Genomic DNA, 17,035 nt, shown 5'->3' with positions numbered 1-17,035 from the left:
TCTGAATGAAAGTAAAACCACTACATAGTTAATGAGAAATGAATGTGTAATAATTTAGTTTCATATTGTATTAAACTCAAAACGACTGTAACCATGATCAATCAATCATAAGTAATACCAACTACAGTTTGGAGGCAATGTTGGTTGTACTAACTGAAATCTGCCCTGGTGAGGGTAACAATGAACCCTGGCTATGGTGTGTATTAATTTCAGGCTGTGTCTGATGGCCCATAAAACTCTTCCTCTGTCAGGAAGAGTTATGCCCCTGCACTGTGAACTGCGTAACCCTGGTCTTAAGCCACCCAGGCCTAGTAAAGAACTGAAAGGTCTCCATGACTGTTGGTGTAGCAAATTACCTCACCGGCAACTCAATAACCTTACCGCAGAGGCCGACCTGTTTTAATTACTTTCCACGGGTCACAGGAAGTGTGTTCCACAACGCAGTTAGAATGGTGCCACACTAGATTTTTACCACATCTAAAATTCAGCATTTTTAAACCTTCAGACCAGGTTTCTGGATTCCACTTGATAAATCTTCTGAAATCTGTTAAGCATAACAGCCAACAATACTGCTAATGGCCCTGATGTCCAAGTGCTAACGTTGACACACAACCAGCTGCTAAACACATGGTGATGAAGCTGAAAGAAGCTGTTAAATTTGTACTATGCTGCTCTCTCTCTCTCTCTCTCTCTCTCTCTCTCTCTCTCTCGTACATACACACACAGTCAGGGGTCATGATCCCAACACCCCTACCTTACTAACTTTGACAGGTCCCAACTGAGAGCTTAATTCTGTTTCATTGAGGAATTTCATGGTGCTGGGGATCAGAATATTTAATTTGATTTTCTTCACCGAATTTCATGCCGAAACATACTGAACATGCTTAGAAAGGTTTTTCATTCAGTACGGATCTCGCAAACCAATATTTTGGAAAATGTTACACCATGTAACTCTGTAAGTGTTATATATCAACCCCTGCATATCTCAACCCCTCATCCTCTCTAATATCTCTAAAGTTAGATAGATAGATAGATAGACAGATTTGATAGATAGATAGACAGGATAGACAGATTAGATAAATAGATAGAGAGACAGGATAGATAGATAGATAGATAGATAGATAGATAGATAGATAGATAGATAGATAGACAAATAGACTTTATTGATCCCAAAGGGGAAATTTGGGATAATAATACTACCCCATGGGAGTACTTGGGAAAGTACTGTAATAGAAAATGTCCGAAATTCACCATTTGAAGAATTTTCCCTGGAGTCAGCCATGGGAAAAAGTGAGTGGAAAATCCAAGGATACAAGACAAGGTTTAAAATGAAAGAACAACATTGTGAGCTGCTTCTAAGATTCTGTGATTATAAAGAATATTGAAATGGGCATAATAAAGACTTTACAGTCACCTGTGAGCTGTATTATAGAAAAAGAAAGAGTAGCAATCAACTTTTAACTGAACTGAGTGACAGCGTATTATTAATACAAATAATTTGTTGGGTGCTAAATACGATATAAATTATGGCTTACATTTGGATTTTTCATTTAGGACACATGTTTTATTCAAGTGACTTAAACAGGATGAGACGGGCTACAATCCAAGCCATCAGGTAGATGATGGATAAGGGCCCACAGTTGCATGCTGGCAGTTTCAGGCAAGTTTAAACTCACTAATTCAGAGCCTAAAGCATTGGACTGCTGCCCCCACTGATACCACATAAATATGCACTGGCTGTCAACTATATAAACTGCAGCTTTGTAGCTACTTTGAGACAATGTCTATTTTTAAAATCACTATGCAAATAAACCCATGTGTAATACGACAAAAAAAATCATTTCACAATGCTTGAAGACATTTCTATGATTCAAAATGCTTCACCATATAAATGTCCACTAACAAACTATTAGCAAAACACTTTTTACATAAATAAAATAATACTGAGTTTGAATACTTTCATTTCATGTTCTCAAAAATATTAAAATAATCAAATTTCTTGACATTTTACAATTTTAGGTTCAGTTCAAAATTTTTACATCAAATCTGCAACTTCCAAACAAGGATTGTATTTTTTTATGTAAATGCTATAAAAAAAAGACATGACATAATATATCTCAATATCCATATCAATATAAATATCATATCATCATATTGCCCAGCCCTAATTCTGGATGCCATCCCATAACTACATGCATGCAGTGTATAAGACAATATCACAACTTCCCTTCTCAGCACCGTGACAAACATTACATTCATTATACTGTATGTGCTTTTACTTTGGCTTTTGGTTCTGTCTCTGCCTCGTCTCATCGTCGGTCTAATGTGCAAATAATCAAACTGATTAGTTTAGTTAGAAATTAGACATATCATTTTACTACAGATTTCGTCCAGTAAAAACATTCAAAGCATATCAGTGAAGTTAACCATTTTGAGAAATCCTATCAAGGCCCCATCAGCACATCACATCATCACTGAAAACGATTCATTTCAATTTTATTTGTATAACATTTTGAATAATGGACATTGCCACAAAGCAGCTTCATAGAAATCCAAATGTCGATCTGAAAAAGCCAAAGATGACTGTTGTATGAGATGAAGAAGAAACCTTGAGAGCAACCAGACACAAAAGGCAACCCATCCTCTTCTGGGTGACTTAGTGGATTATAATTCATTATAATTCAAGAGTAAAGGCAAACAGTAAAAAGACCATTGAAAGAATGTTCAGTTGCGAATATAAGTCTTGCAATGAGCACAGGCCAAGTGTTTAAGATTACAGCAGCAGTTCAGATCAGTTCAGCAGTTCAGCACTGTGCAAATCTACAGTATTCAGGTGAGAAATAGCCATTGACACAAGAACTGACACATAAACTGTTTTTTAGGAAGTGCAAATCTTCCTGGTATGCATATGGGACAATGCAGGGCAGCAGAAGGTACTGATCATTGCACTGTAATCTATTATCAGGGTTGGGAAGCTGCTAAAGGCAAAATGTTTTGCCATTATCCAACTGTGTGTCATCACACACTACTGAGACACACAGACGCCAATCTCAAAGCGTACAGCAGAACGAGGAAATCTTGCAGCTTCACTCTATGGATCGCAGTGTTCAGTGTTGCTGATAATTAAGCATGAAGATAAACAGTTTATTGAGTGCAAGTGAAGCCAAGAGTATGGTCTGGTTTTAATTGGAAAGAAACAACTATTAGGAAGTGCTTCACAAGAGATGTGAGAGAGACGTCCGATATAAATACCAGATCGGATTAAAAACTGGACTTCTAGTAAAGAAACAAATAAAACAAATCAGGAGGTTCTTGTATGTAATGGTATTGAAGCGTTCAGTTTATTGTAGAATGTAAACCGAAAAGGAATTGATCACTGTTGCTTAGAGGACGCAATCCTCTCTGAAGGAAAAACTAGTTGAGGGAATGTTCTCTGAACACGATGAGGGTTGTGGGGGAAAGGAAAAGTGGGGTAATTATGATCATTCTCACACCTGCGTTCGTCTGGGACTAATCCAACACTGAATCGAGGGATATATTATGTTCTCCTGAATGATTGTGCCTGTCATGCTTCAGTTCTTGAACATGATCTCTGAAAGACTTTCAGTGATCCCAACCACAACTGAGCCCCATCACATCTGCATGTAGATTCTTTCTGTTGTAAAACTATTACATACCTCTGTGTGTGTGTGTGTGTGTGTGTGTGTGTGTGTGTGTGTGTGTGTGTGTGTGTGTGTGTGTGTGTGCGTGGTTAATCTTAGTCACAACAGGAATTATGGAGGTATGACACTGTTACTCAATCATAGCCCTAGTTATAAATTCCTCCCTAATGAGAAACGCTTGCAACAAAATCGTCAAATTCCATCATAGAGGAATAGAGGATTCTGGGAGGCAGGTTGTATTAAATGTTTTTAAAAATGGCACACATGTCAGTCTGTTCTTTTGCTTTCCCCCACTGTGAATGTGTTTTCTCTCCCCCAAGGCCTGCAGTGTCTGAGTATAAACATATGAAATGCTTGATTGGGCATACATCTATAGCATACATCAGTACAAATTTGGAGCTACACATAAGTGTGTAACACGCAAAGTATGCGTCCCCCACTGTGAATGTTTTCTCTAGTAGCTTTACTTCCAAATCGAATTCCCCCATAGTTGTCCTCGCTGCCAATCTGTGGTGTGTGCGTGTCTCTCTGAGTTAAGGTCTCCGACATGTTTGAGGCCAGGCACAGTGGCAATTGCTTTTACTGATTTAGTAAGTCATGGTGAGTTATGCTCCCACCTGGGTCAAAGCCAGGTACTAAAAAGAGGCCACGTGTTGCGAGAAGAATGATCTTGAAAGCCAACCTTGATAGTCAGTGCATTTGTACAAACAAATTTTGAGAAGACATGCTACATTCTCTCTGAGTCAGATTCTTTATATGCTTCTTAAAAGCTTTTGTGTTGTATGTAGACATTTTGCGTGCATCTACACTGAAAGTTTGAATGAGCAGAAATACAGACCCTTTAACGACAACACCTGGATTATAATGCATTATAAATGTTATGCTGCATTATAACAGATGCTAAGCCTATTCTGTAGTACATAATAACTCCAACAATTGAACGGTAACACTTATTATGAATCCTGTATTCATAATACATTATAAATGCAATTACAATGTTTCATATCAACCTTAAAATCCTACACATAATGCATGCAAAGATACAGTACATAATGCATTATAACATCTGTGTATTAGAACATCATAGACACAGCTTCTGTACTACATATATCTTGTGTATCACTGCATAATAACCGGAACTATCTGTAACACTTGTTAGGAATCCTGTATTCATAATGCATTATAAATCCAATTACAGTGTGCGGTATACTAATGATAAGACACTATAATCCCTACCATAATATTGTACGAATACTTTTAAGCAGTTATGACTACATGCATAAGACTTAAGCATATTATAATTGTTAGCATTTATAATGTTAGGATGCATAAGCCATTATACCATCTGTGCATTCAGATATTCTAGACATTATTGTTGCAAAGCACTACAACATTATGCTGCATTATAACAGGTACCATACCAGAGCCTGTATTATAGTGCATATTAACTGGAACTTTTGTCGCACTTGCAAGACAATATAGACATTAATGTTGTAATGTTCTATAATGTTATGCTGCATTATAACATATACTATACCAGACATTATAACATATACTATACCAGACATTATAACATATACTATACGCATAACGACACTGTGAACAGATATGCTTTATGTATCCTGGCATCTACTGTATAGTTATATACAAGCTTTATGAAATGTTACACATGTAACCATAACTACTAATTACCTATTAGAAACTCTAGGGTATTATGGATGCTATATAACTAGTGTATTATGCATTATTAATATAGGATTTACAGTTTTGATTGACACACTGCATGCTTTAAATGAATTTAGCATCAAATTAATAATGTAATGTAGTGTACTGCATGTGCGTATGAGTGTAAAAACCAAAAGTTAAGTCACAGCAAAATGAAAGAAATCTACTCTCCAACACCAACCCTGCACACAGGGCGGTCATAACTGAGGCTTTCCTTTTATGAGTTCCATGTTTCAGAAAAGAAACGTCTGCACTTGTAAAATGTAAAGATAACCCTGGCAAGACTTTTCTGAAACCTTTCATTTTGGTGCTCAGATCTAGAGGAAAATAAAAAGGTGATAATCGATAAATCTAATGGCTCAAATAAGGCCTTTTTACAATGCCACTCCCAGAATTTCAGATATTTTGAACAGTAAATATATAAGTACTATATAACTATCGTCTACAGATTTGGCAGCTCATGCTTTTTTATAATGCACAGTATTCATAAGCAAGTATTGTTAAGTATCTAACACAATAATTCAGGAATGATCCTGAAGCAGATGTTCTGAAGTTCTTGAAATGGTTAATGGATCATCTTCCTGAAATGTGCACTTTTTCATCCACAAACAAAAAGAACACAATAACAAACAGAGAGTTGCAGTTTTGAATGTTGCAACTGCATTCCCTACTAACATACTATTCACTTCTACTAATGTATTATCTGCTTTTTTGTTTTTAATTATGTGGCAATTTAGGTAACCAGTATTGCTGTGGCCAAATAAAAGTAGAGCTACACCCATAATTAAGCGCCTCTGTCAGGAGAACTGTGTGAACCAGATGCTGAGGGCTGGTAATTCATGCCTTAAGACGAACAATATGGCAGTAGAAAAAAAAAATACTTGTTTGATACCGTAAACCGGCAGGATGTTTGTATGCGCACCACTCTGCAGTCTGGCAACACCATGGTTTACAGGATCACATATGCAATTGTGTGGTATTTCAAAACACTATCAGGCCTATATCTGTAGACGTAATGATCTATCATCATGCAGAAAGGACTGCTGGTTGTTCTGCTGAATTGCGCTCTTAAACCTGAGGTACATATGGTACTGAGATACAGGGAGGAATTCACAGGACGTCAGGCAAATATGTGGGTTTTCATGAATTGACGTGTGGTCACCTCATAACGTTTATGAGTAACATGAATAATTTAACATCCATGTGTATTCAGAGGTGCCACGATTGCTAACAAGAAAATCCAAGGAAGAGAAAATAAACCCTAGTATATCTAAATAAACAAGATTTTTTTTTTCACAATAGTGAGTCAAAAAGTCCAGTGTGACCACTACTTAATAGTGGTGCCTCATTTTATTGATATATTTTTTCAACCAACCAATGAGAATACATTCCTGCCTTCTTGTTTTGTATTGGCTCACAGGACCAAAGCTTGTGAATTCACATGTCAAAGTTCACCTAGATAAAGACAATCCAAAACAAAAATAACCACTGCCAGGAGCAAATATGTATCTTTCTGATCTCATGTCATGACCTTTTCTTCCAGGTGAATTTTCTCCATGCCTTGCTGCTTTATCTGCCCAGCCATGTATTTATAGTCATTCCTAAATGTATGATTGTTTTCGGTAAGTATATCCTGCAACGATTCCGCAAAAGTCAGAGAGATACACTGAAACACGCAGACTAGGTTGGCTTGTGCTATGTTGGTTTGTGTTTCCAGTGCAGACCATGAAGAAGTGTGTCTATCTCTTGTGTTGTCATGTGCTCTTTCGACTGGTGCTACAGGGCAGACCATGAAAAAATGTGTTTGACTTACGTTTGATGCAGCGGTTTGTTCCAGGTGCAACAGCCCATCCTGAACAGCACTGCTGACCCCCACACACATGTGGCCTGCAGGAACAAAAACACCATCTCTATTAGCACCATATAGGAGCATGCTTCACTTCAGACAGAATAAAGCACTCAGAGCTCTTGCCATAGCTGTAATGCTAATTCAAGGCCTATGCAAACTCTTTCATGTTCCAGAGATTTTCATTAAGCAAGCCAATATGGTTTTATCTTGCTCTAATGTGGCAGGAGCCCCTACAGAAATATGTCCAATAATTACACTTAAATTGTGTGTGATTCAGTAACATGTTCAAGCTGGTTGTGTAACTCTAGCCAATGCTGTGGTTCCACACTAGCAGCCTCTGTGTTATACACTGGGATCTGTGTGAAAGTAAATACTGAGAGTATCTGAAATTTTGGCAGAAGATAACGACCACTGGGTATGAAAATCACCCAGGGCTTGTAGACTTGTAGACAGAGACTGTGAAGTTTCGCTGGAATGTTATAATTGTGTTGGTATTGATTTTAAATTGTCTGGACTTACAGTGGGGTCCACAAGTCTGAGACTACCTTGAAAATCTGTGATTTTTTTAAAAAATTGGGAATAAACAGAAAGTTCTGGAATTTTGAAATATTTAAAGCAAAGGAAGTAAATTTTTAATATCTGGAATATTTAATACTTAAGATTCGGCACCATTTCTAGATCTCTGTTTAAATGTAAGCATATGAGTGATACTGACCATGTTAACTGCTTTGAAGAAAAGGTCAGATTTTCCTCATGCCTAGTCTCTTCTATTGAAGCATGTGTTCAGACAACACTCTGACACGATTTGATCTCAAATGGATCATAAGATTGGCACAAACTTGTGGAGTCCATGCCAGCTTGAGTGCAAAAGGAGACATACCAAATACTAAATATGTTTATTTCATGTAAATATTTCAAAGATTCTACTTTTCACTCAAGTTGTTGTCAGTAATATAACGTGTCATGAAAATTGCCGTATTAAATTAGAAGAAAATGCAAAACAGTAGCATTTTCACTAATGGACTCATGTAATGGAGCTTAGGATGGATGCAAGTGCAGGTAAGGCAGTTTCATGAGAAGACAGGCAGACAAATCCAAAATGTGGATCAATATCGTGGTCAAAACAGGCAAAAGGTCAGGCGATCCGCAAATGGGCATAAACTAGGCTACACAAGAATCGAAAAACTAGGACGAGAACAGGATCACATCTATAGCACAGAAACGAGGAACAAAGGTTTGGTATTAGAAAACACTCGTAATACTTCGCAACAAACAATGAGACAAAAGGGGTTTAAATACTAAACATAATCAGGGGTGAAACACAACAGCTGAGAACAATGATGACACATACAGGAAACAACCAATGGCAATACAGGGGTGGAGACAGGACATAAACCATAACAAAACACACGTGTCAAAAGAAAACAAAGTCAATGTCACTGAAAACCCGGAAGTGTGTGCTAGCGCTTTGGGTTTCAGAGCGTGCTGTGTGCTACAGTGCTAGCATGAGGGGAAATCTTGACACTCACTGTATGTCATTATGTCCCTCTTTGCCTCACCATTCCCATGGCAATCAATGCAATGCACTTATGTTTTGTTTAGTTTTTTGTCCTGGTACTGTCATTGGTTTGTTACCTGATTGTGTTCACCTGATCTGTGTTACTCTTTCGTTAGTTTTTCTATGTATACCCTGTTGTATCAATGTATCATTGTGTCTTATATTTTTCTTTAGTATGTTTTCTGCATCTTCGTCTATTATGTCTTCGTTCTGTTTTATCGACTCCTGTCGACTCTTGACTCTTTTGACATTGGTATAGGTAATGGTTTATGTGGTTTAGATAGACTGAAATGGCTTCATGACCTATTGAGCAATAACATGTATCATACCAACAAGAATGAGTCAGAGAACATAGAAAAGCTTTACAGTAAATGTGTCATCAAAACATGCTCACACTAGTTACTGGAGATTAATGATGAAATGATAGATTATTGAACAAGAAAAGGCAAAAGGTAAAAAAAAAAAAAAAAACATGTAAGCAATAATGTATGACACTGGTTTCATTATGTCCTCTTTATTTTTTTCATACCACAGGCTGAAATTCAAGCTTGCAATTACACAAAGGAAACTTTAATACTCAGGGGGGGAAATCCTTGAATAGAAGTTTAGTGTTATTTTGAGAAACAGACTAAATCTGTTCCCTGGATAAAGCATCAATGGTAGGCTTTTAAAAAATTGTAAAGCCATCTTGTCTTTTGTGCGGATGAAAACTGAGACATGACAGTAAATATATAGAGGCAAAGATCACATCAGCGTATGAGGTATTTTCATCACGCAGAGTGATGAGCTGGATGACGGAATCAGTGGTTAACTGACACCAAACACAAAGCTCCAATGAACATGATACCGGAAATGAGAAACCAAAGGCATTGGGAGGTAAAGTGTGCTGCATAGTTATGCTACAACATCAACATGATGTCACACAAAAGTCATATGGATTCCTTCAAGCTGTGTGAGAGACACCACATCCATTGACCACACCCATCGCCATCACCCTAACCATTCACAGACTCTAGAAAGTTGTGCTGTGGTATCTGGCACCAAGACTTTAGCTGCAGAACCATAATGAACTTTCCTTTACTTTTACACTATCCGTTGTTACCCAGATGAGGATGGGTTCCCTTCTGAGTCTGGTTCCTCTCAAGGTTTCTTCCTCTTAACATCTTAGGGAGTTTTTCCTTGCCACTGTCGCCACCGGCTTGCTCAATAGGGATAAATTCACACACAAAATCTGTATCCTGTGTTTATATGTTTCTGTAAAGCTGCTTTGAGACAATGACCATTGTAAAAAGCGCTATACAAATAAAATTGAATTGAATTGAATTGAATAGAACCATGTAGGAGTGTACTTGATCTGCAACAATATATAGGTAGGAGTACATTAACCAGTACATTACCGAGAGCATCACACTGCTTGCCTTCTTCCAATAATGCATCCTGGTGCCATCTCTTCCCCAGGTAAGTGGTATACATGCACCCAGACATCCACATGATGTAAAAGAAAACAAGACTCATCAGACTAGGCCACCTTTTTCCATTGCTCCAGGTTCTGATGCTCACGTGACCATAGCAGGCATTTTCGGCGGTGGACAGGCGTGCCCACAGCGTGGGCACTCTGACCGGACTGCAGCGCCATACACAGCAAGTTGTGATGTACTGTAGGTTCCGACACCTCTTTATCATAGCCAGCATTAACTTTTCAGTAATTTGTGCTACAGTTGTTCTTCTGTGGGATCGGACCAGATCACTCACTCGGACCAGATCATTCACTCACCATGCGCATAAATGAGCCTTGGGCACCCATGACCCTGTCACCGCTTCACTAGTTGTCCTTCCTTGGACCACTTTTGGTAGGTATTAACCACTGCATACCAGAAACACTCCACAAGACCTGCCGTTTTGGAGATACTCTGACCCAGTCGTCTAGCCATCACAACTTGGCCCCTGTCAAAGTCGCTTAGATCCTTACACTTGCCCATTTTTTCTGCTTCCAACACATCAACTTTGAGAACTGACTGTTCACTTGCTGCCTAATATATCCCACTCCTTGAAAGGTGCCATTGTACTGAGATAATCAATGTTATTCATGTCACCTGTCAGTTGTTTTCGGTGTATAATGTAAGTGATAGCAGAAACTAACTTTAAAGAAAGTTTCAAGTTTAAAGAATGTTTCATGTCCTTTTAAAAAAAAATCTTTGGAAAACTGCTGTGATATAAGTGAAATAAAACACATATCATATTAGAAAATAATCAACTTCACGGTGGTAACAGGAACTTACACGTTGTGTCAAATCACACCACCCCATCATTTATTATTTTCCTATAACAGCCACCCTGTTGTGTTTTATTCCTTACTTATGACACTGTAATATCAGCAATATCAACTTTTAGAAATGTGAAAGGGTAGATCAAGTCTATTTCTAACCGCAACTTACAAACATACATCAGAGGCCCAATTACACTAATAAGCTCTATTTTTTATTAAATGGGCTCATAGAAATTAGCCATATAAAATATATGATGCCCTTAAGCGTTCATGCCAAGTCCTGATATGGCACGCAGAGAATGTGACTTTGGCAACAAAAGCTGTATTTATAAAGAACACCATAATTCTTATATACACATATTTCTGTCACTTCTCCCTGTACAATGCTTTATTTGTGCAACAAATCATATGGAGTTAAAATCTGAGGCTTTACTAAAAGAGGAAAAGTTGAGATGGGACTTCTTTGCAATCTAACGACAGGTCTGTTTTGTTTAAAATATATATATATATAATGTAAAAACATTCTTTTCAACATTGAGGATGGTCGTCAGATAAACAGTTGTTTCTGATCACAAGCTGCCAGGTCTAAGGTAAAACCACATGTAGGACAGCTGTAGGAGGTGTGCATCTACTGTAACACACACACACACACACACACACTCACATATGCATACAAACACACACCTATCTATATGCACATGTGCACACACTTCACCAGGAATACTCTAGAGACAGGCACAATGGCTTCAACATGAGTCAGATTTCTCCCTAAATAATAGGCACATGTGAAAGAAATACCAGGAGGTTAACATCAAATACCAGTAGCAGCCATCATGTTTGTATCAAACAAAAATGCTTTTTTACACTTACTACCAGATTTAATAATGATTAACACATAACAGTTCCAAACAGGAACAGGCTAGAATGAGTATGCATGCTCTCATTTGGGCCAAGAACAGCTTGAGTCCTGAAAGAGGAAATTAGCCTCCATAATAATAATAATAATAATATGAATACACTCATTTGTCAGCAATTACCATGAAAAGAGCAAATCCCAACAGGAGGAAGATCTCAAGTGAACAGCACAAACAGAACCCACTCATACATTCCTCAGGTCCACCAAGTTTACCCCTCTAACGTCTACCTAAAATGAGTCATGTCCCAGTGTAGACATTCCTTCACCACTGCTCACTTCATCAGATGGCTTATCAGATTGCTCATACATCACCCAATGTCCACTTAGCATTTAATGTCATGTGCAGACGGCAAATAGCCTAAAGTGAGTAACAAGAGATTAGTTTTAGGTACACATTTTCTAGCACCTGTGTGTTACTGAAAAGCCCAGGAAATCCATTAAGGGAAGGGAAGTTCTTGTATTTGGGAATTTTATAATATATCAGTCTCCCTTCAGAACCATTCTGAACTACTGCTGTGGTGAGAATCACATTCTTGTCGTTCCTCGTCTATGCACAGCATAATCCCCAGTGTTGAATTAACGCTTACAGTGTTTATATAAATCAAGTTGGACACTGTGAGCACTGTAATAAGCTGACAATAAGGCTTTGCTGTTGAATTGAACAATAGGGATTTAACGTAAGAGGGATTTATAGACATTTATCAGCATTGATAGGTTTAAGTATTTATGTAGCTATAGCTAATCTTGTGATGGGAATCCCATTCATGCCATTCATTCTCAGCGTTTATAGCCATTTATAGATGAAAGTATTCATGTATCTAAACAGCAAAGACCACATGATTGAGGTAACACCTAGAGAACTGAATTAACCCTTGATTGTTTAATTGAACACTAAACTAAGTGCTGAATTGTCTTGAATTCACTCTTACACCATTGGATTTGCACCTACAGCGTTTGGATGAACACCAACAGCGTTCAATTAACTCAGAGCATTCACTCTTGCAAAAATGGTTCTTCAAGGGTTCTTTGGATGGTCGGTGCTTCTAGTTTTCTTAAGGAGTTCTACTTGAACCTTTTCTGAAAAGGAAAATAGAAATACATAGAAAAAGCTAGAGTTGAATTGACCTGGAAGATTTTTAGGGGTTGTCACAGTGGTGGAATTCCTGAGCATGCCTCCAGGAAACTTGAAACATGAATAGATTCTAAAAGAACCATAATTTCAATAAGCTCCTCCAAAGGTTCCTGCACTCTTGGAATAAGGTCTCCTCAAGAGGTATTTAGATGGGAAATGTTTTCTACCTTTCTAAAGGGGTTTACCTTGGAACCTTTTCTAAAAGGGAAATCCTCTATTGTAGGGTCCTACATAGAACCTTTAAGTGTTGTCTCTTAAAAAAAAAACAAACAGAAAAAGTTAACTTGTTAGGTGAAATGTAATACTTTATAAGCATGTAGTGTTAAATTAACTAGAAGAGTTTTAGACGTTCTTTCAGAGGTGGAACCCTTGAAAGTGCCTCCAGGAACCTTGAAACAGAAATGTTTCAATGAGATTATCCAAATGTTCTACAAGGGTTCTGTAGATGCGCAGTGATTCTAGCTTTCTAAAGGGGTTATGCATGCAAGCATTTCGCAAACACCGCTCTTTAAATAAAGTGTTCTTCAAGGGTTCTTTGGACGGGAAATGCGTCTAGCTTTCTAAAAGGGTTCTGCATGCGAGCATTTCGCAAACACCGCTCTTTGAATAGTGTTCTTCAAGGGTTCTTTGGATGGGAAATGGGTCTAGCTTTCTAAAAGGGTTCTGCATGCAAGCATTTCACAAACACTGCTCTTTGAATAAAGCGTTCTTCAAGGGTTCTTTGGATGGGAAATGGGTCTAGCTTTCTAAAAGTGTTCTGCATGCAAGCATTTCACAAACACTGCTCTTTGAATAAAGTGTTCTTCAAGGGTTCTTTGGATGGGAAATGGGTCTAGCTTTCTAAAAGTGTTCTGCATGCAAGCATTTCTGAATGGTAAATACTATGCTGTATGATCTAAGAGTGTAGTGCAACTTTCACTGTTCTGGACGCAAACGAATACTGTTAGAGAACCTACAGAACCCTGGTGCGTGTACAAATGCGTTCTAGGACTGAATCTTACCCGACCAGGCGTTTTGGATGATCAGGTTTGCTGTCCGCGCGCTCAGGTGTGTCGGCTTTACTGATGCTCCGCGCTCTGTGAGAAGCGACGCTCCTGCCAGTTTGTCTCGGAATTCTACCGGCTTTCTCCCGGGCTTCTCCGGTGTCTGCTTCCTGTAATGGCTCATGAGCCGCCGGCTCGGTGTCGGTGTCTGACGGCGGATTTTCCTCCGAGTCGAGTGCGTGAGACCTGATAGGACCTGAAGGAGCTGCGTTCAAGCTCCTCGCTCGCAGCTGCTCGAACACGGCGTGCACGGAGGCGGCGGCTGCGTCTCTCCGCTCGCGGCCACCTGCACGAGCCCTCCAGCCGTCAAGCATGTGCGCGAGCGAGATGCCGAGCGACATCACGAGCAAAATCCACACGCGGTCCATATTTTATACCTTCGATTTAATATATAAGAGAATTGAAAACTCCAGAAATGACGCGAAAATATCGCAGTCGCTGTCCAGAGTTTGAAGTTCGGCGCTTAAACTGAAGGGAAATCACGCGCATCGACAAAAAAAAAAAAAAGAAAAAAGAAGAAAAAAAAACCTTCGCAAAACTTCAGTAACGTAGACTACTTCTAAATACCGCGCGCCATAGTCTGAACAAAGATTTAAAATAATAATAATAGCCTAATAATAATAATAACGTGTTGAAGGGAGAGAAATAAAACGCGGCGTGCTTGTCATCCACTACGCGTGCATGTGACGCTGATGTGCGCTCAGTGAAGTGGGATGTCTCTGTGCACGCGCCCGTTCACGCCTCATGGTGCTGATATGCGTGGCGGAGGCGCCGCTGCTGCTCCCGTGCTGTGGTGCGGAGCTTGAATGGCGCTCTGCTCCCACTCCTGCTCCTTCTCAGCTCCGAGTCATCGGGAGGGTTTTAGGAGGCTGGGGGAACTCCTCCTCTGCATGCTCAACTCTGCCAATCCATGCATATTAAGTGCATTTATAACCACGATGCACTGACGTGCATAGTTGAGTGCAAAAGTTTGCACACCCTCAGAAGTAAATAAATAAATAAAGCAAACTGAAAATCCTATTGGTGTGCTAGATATGGAACCTATTATTTCCGAGTGTGGAAGGGATCCTTAATACTTACTGTATAGTATAATGTAGTGTTATGTTAACTGAACGATTTTTAGGGATTCTTTAGGGAGTTCTCTCAGAGGTGGAACCCTTGAAATTGTTTTAAAGTGAATAGTTTCAAAAGAACCCTCATTTCATTAAGACCTTCCAGATGTTCCTACACTCCAGGGTGTTTTAAGGGTTCCTTAGACACACATTTCTTTTTTTTTTTTATCCTCTTGGAATTTCATCCATTCATTCAATCAACGATTTTCATTAAGCAGTTTTTCTGAGTTAGGATTGTGTGAATCGGGATCTTGGGATGCCAGTCTATGGCAAGATACCATGTACATAAGTGCACATACTCATTCACACATAATTTAGAGTCACCAATTAATCTGGGTGGGAGAAAAGAAAACTCACATGGGCACAGGGAGAACATGGAAAAACTCCACTCAGACAATAACACATGCTCACGATCAAACCCTGGAGAGTTGTTATTCATCAGCACTACCTGCTGAGCCAACACGACATCTCTCTTGGAATTTGTTTTCTTTATTTGGAGATTAAACTAGAAGCACGTTTGGCATTTTTCTGGCAAAAAAACATCCACAGAAATCATGGGGAATGCAATGTTTTGCACTCAACTGTACCTGACTGTTCCTGTACTGTTAAAACTCTACATTTTAGGATTCACTACCCCTCTTTGATCACCTTAAAATGTTGCACATGTACGAGATATAATAAGTGGCCATTAATTTTGCACCAATGAACAAATGAGATATTCTGCAAATGCCACTCATCCTATACATATTGGTCAAAAAAACTTGGAGATGGCACTGCAAATGTTTCACTATCAGACATGAGCAAGCAAGATGATAGAAGAGGAAGCTATTTATTACAAACCCATAAAAACTCCTATCTAACACATGCACACCTTCTACAGCAATTTGCTCACTGAAACAACTATCTTGACACACCGAAGGCAAAACACAATAAATCAGCTGCTCGTTAATGTAGCATGTGATCATGAAATTACAACACATTCTTGCTTAGCATAATATAATTCTGGGAAAACATGCAATATATAATAGATCACATCCATCTTTCCTCATCCCTCTTTACCATATCATCAGTTTTCTTTCACTGGAAGAAACTTTCCCACTTTCCCTCAAGTGTTTAAATGATCCAAAGAGAATTGGCAACCCAATCCCTCTCTAGCCGCAAGGAGACATTTGTACTTCTCATTGCATGTTTCTCCAGCACTGTTCAGAAAAATCGGGTCCAATTCCATTAAACTCTCTCCAAACACACAACAGAAATGCCTTTGCATTGAACTGCAGATTGTCCCAGCCGCTAATAATCACTAGAAGTGAAATAGATCTTTGTACCTTCAGGGAAAGTGGAGGCTGATCAGATGTTTGACAGGACTAACAGTTCAGATCCACATGGGCTAAGAAGGGTATTTATTATAGTAACCAGCAGAACTGCAGGCAGTTCATCAGTTCCAAACCACTAATGGAGACAAAATGAAAAAAAGGTATGTTCATACAGTCGGCATGTCTTCAGTTCAGAAGTGCAGAATCTCTGGAAATGACATGAGTGACCAGGGCCAACACACTCTTCTCAACTGTGTTTTCATTCAAATGAGATGTCTGACATATGTAAATCTATGAGTATTCAGAGAGTAGACCCGTGTTACATTCTAGTGATCAAGAAGCAACCCATGCAGAGGTAAAAGGTTTACAGGAGATGTTATTGGTTTTTATAGAACATTGCACCAACTCCATCCATCCATTTTCTGCACCGCTTATCCTACACAGGGTCGCAGGTAGCCT

General features: G+C 38.9%; 1 protein-coding gene across 2 annotated transcripts in view; it reads right to left on the bottom strand.

Annotated features, from left to right (window-relative positions):
- LOC124626008 (latent-transforming growth factor beta-binding protein 2) overlaps positions 1 to 14,980 on the bottom strand; it is a 123,346-nt gene extending 108,366 nt beyond the window's left edge. For both annotated transcript variants that reach the window (XM_047157434.2, XM_017476525.3), the window contains exons 1-2: positions 14,110 to 14,980; positions 7,201 to 7,274 (exon numbers count right to left, since the gene is read on the bottom strand). In XM_047157434.2, coding sequence (XP_047013390.2) covers positions 7,201 to 7,274; positions 14,110 to 14,519 — 484 coding nt within the window. In that variant the 5' untranslated portion in view covers positions 14,520 to 14,980. The remainder of the gene's footprint in view (positions 1 to 7,200; positions 7,275 to 14,109) is intronic.
- Between the last annotated feature and the right edge of the window lie 2,055 nt (positions 14,981 to 17,035).

This window comes from Ictalurus punctatus, chromosome 9, assembly GCF_001660625.3.
Source record: "Ictalurus punctatus breed USDA103 chromosome 9, Coco_2.0, whole genome shotgun sequence".
Classification (NCBI taxonomy): Eukaryota; Metazoa; Chordata; class Actinopteri; order Siluriformes; family Ictaluridae; genus Ictalurus; species Ictalurus punctatus.
The sequence above is the reverse complement of the archived record's forward strand: the minus strand, read 5'-3'. Positions and strand labels throughout refer to the sequence as shown.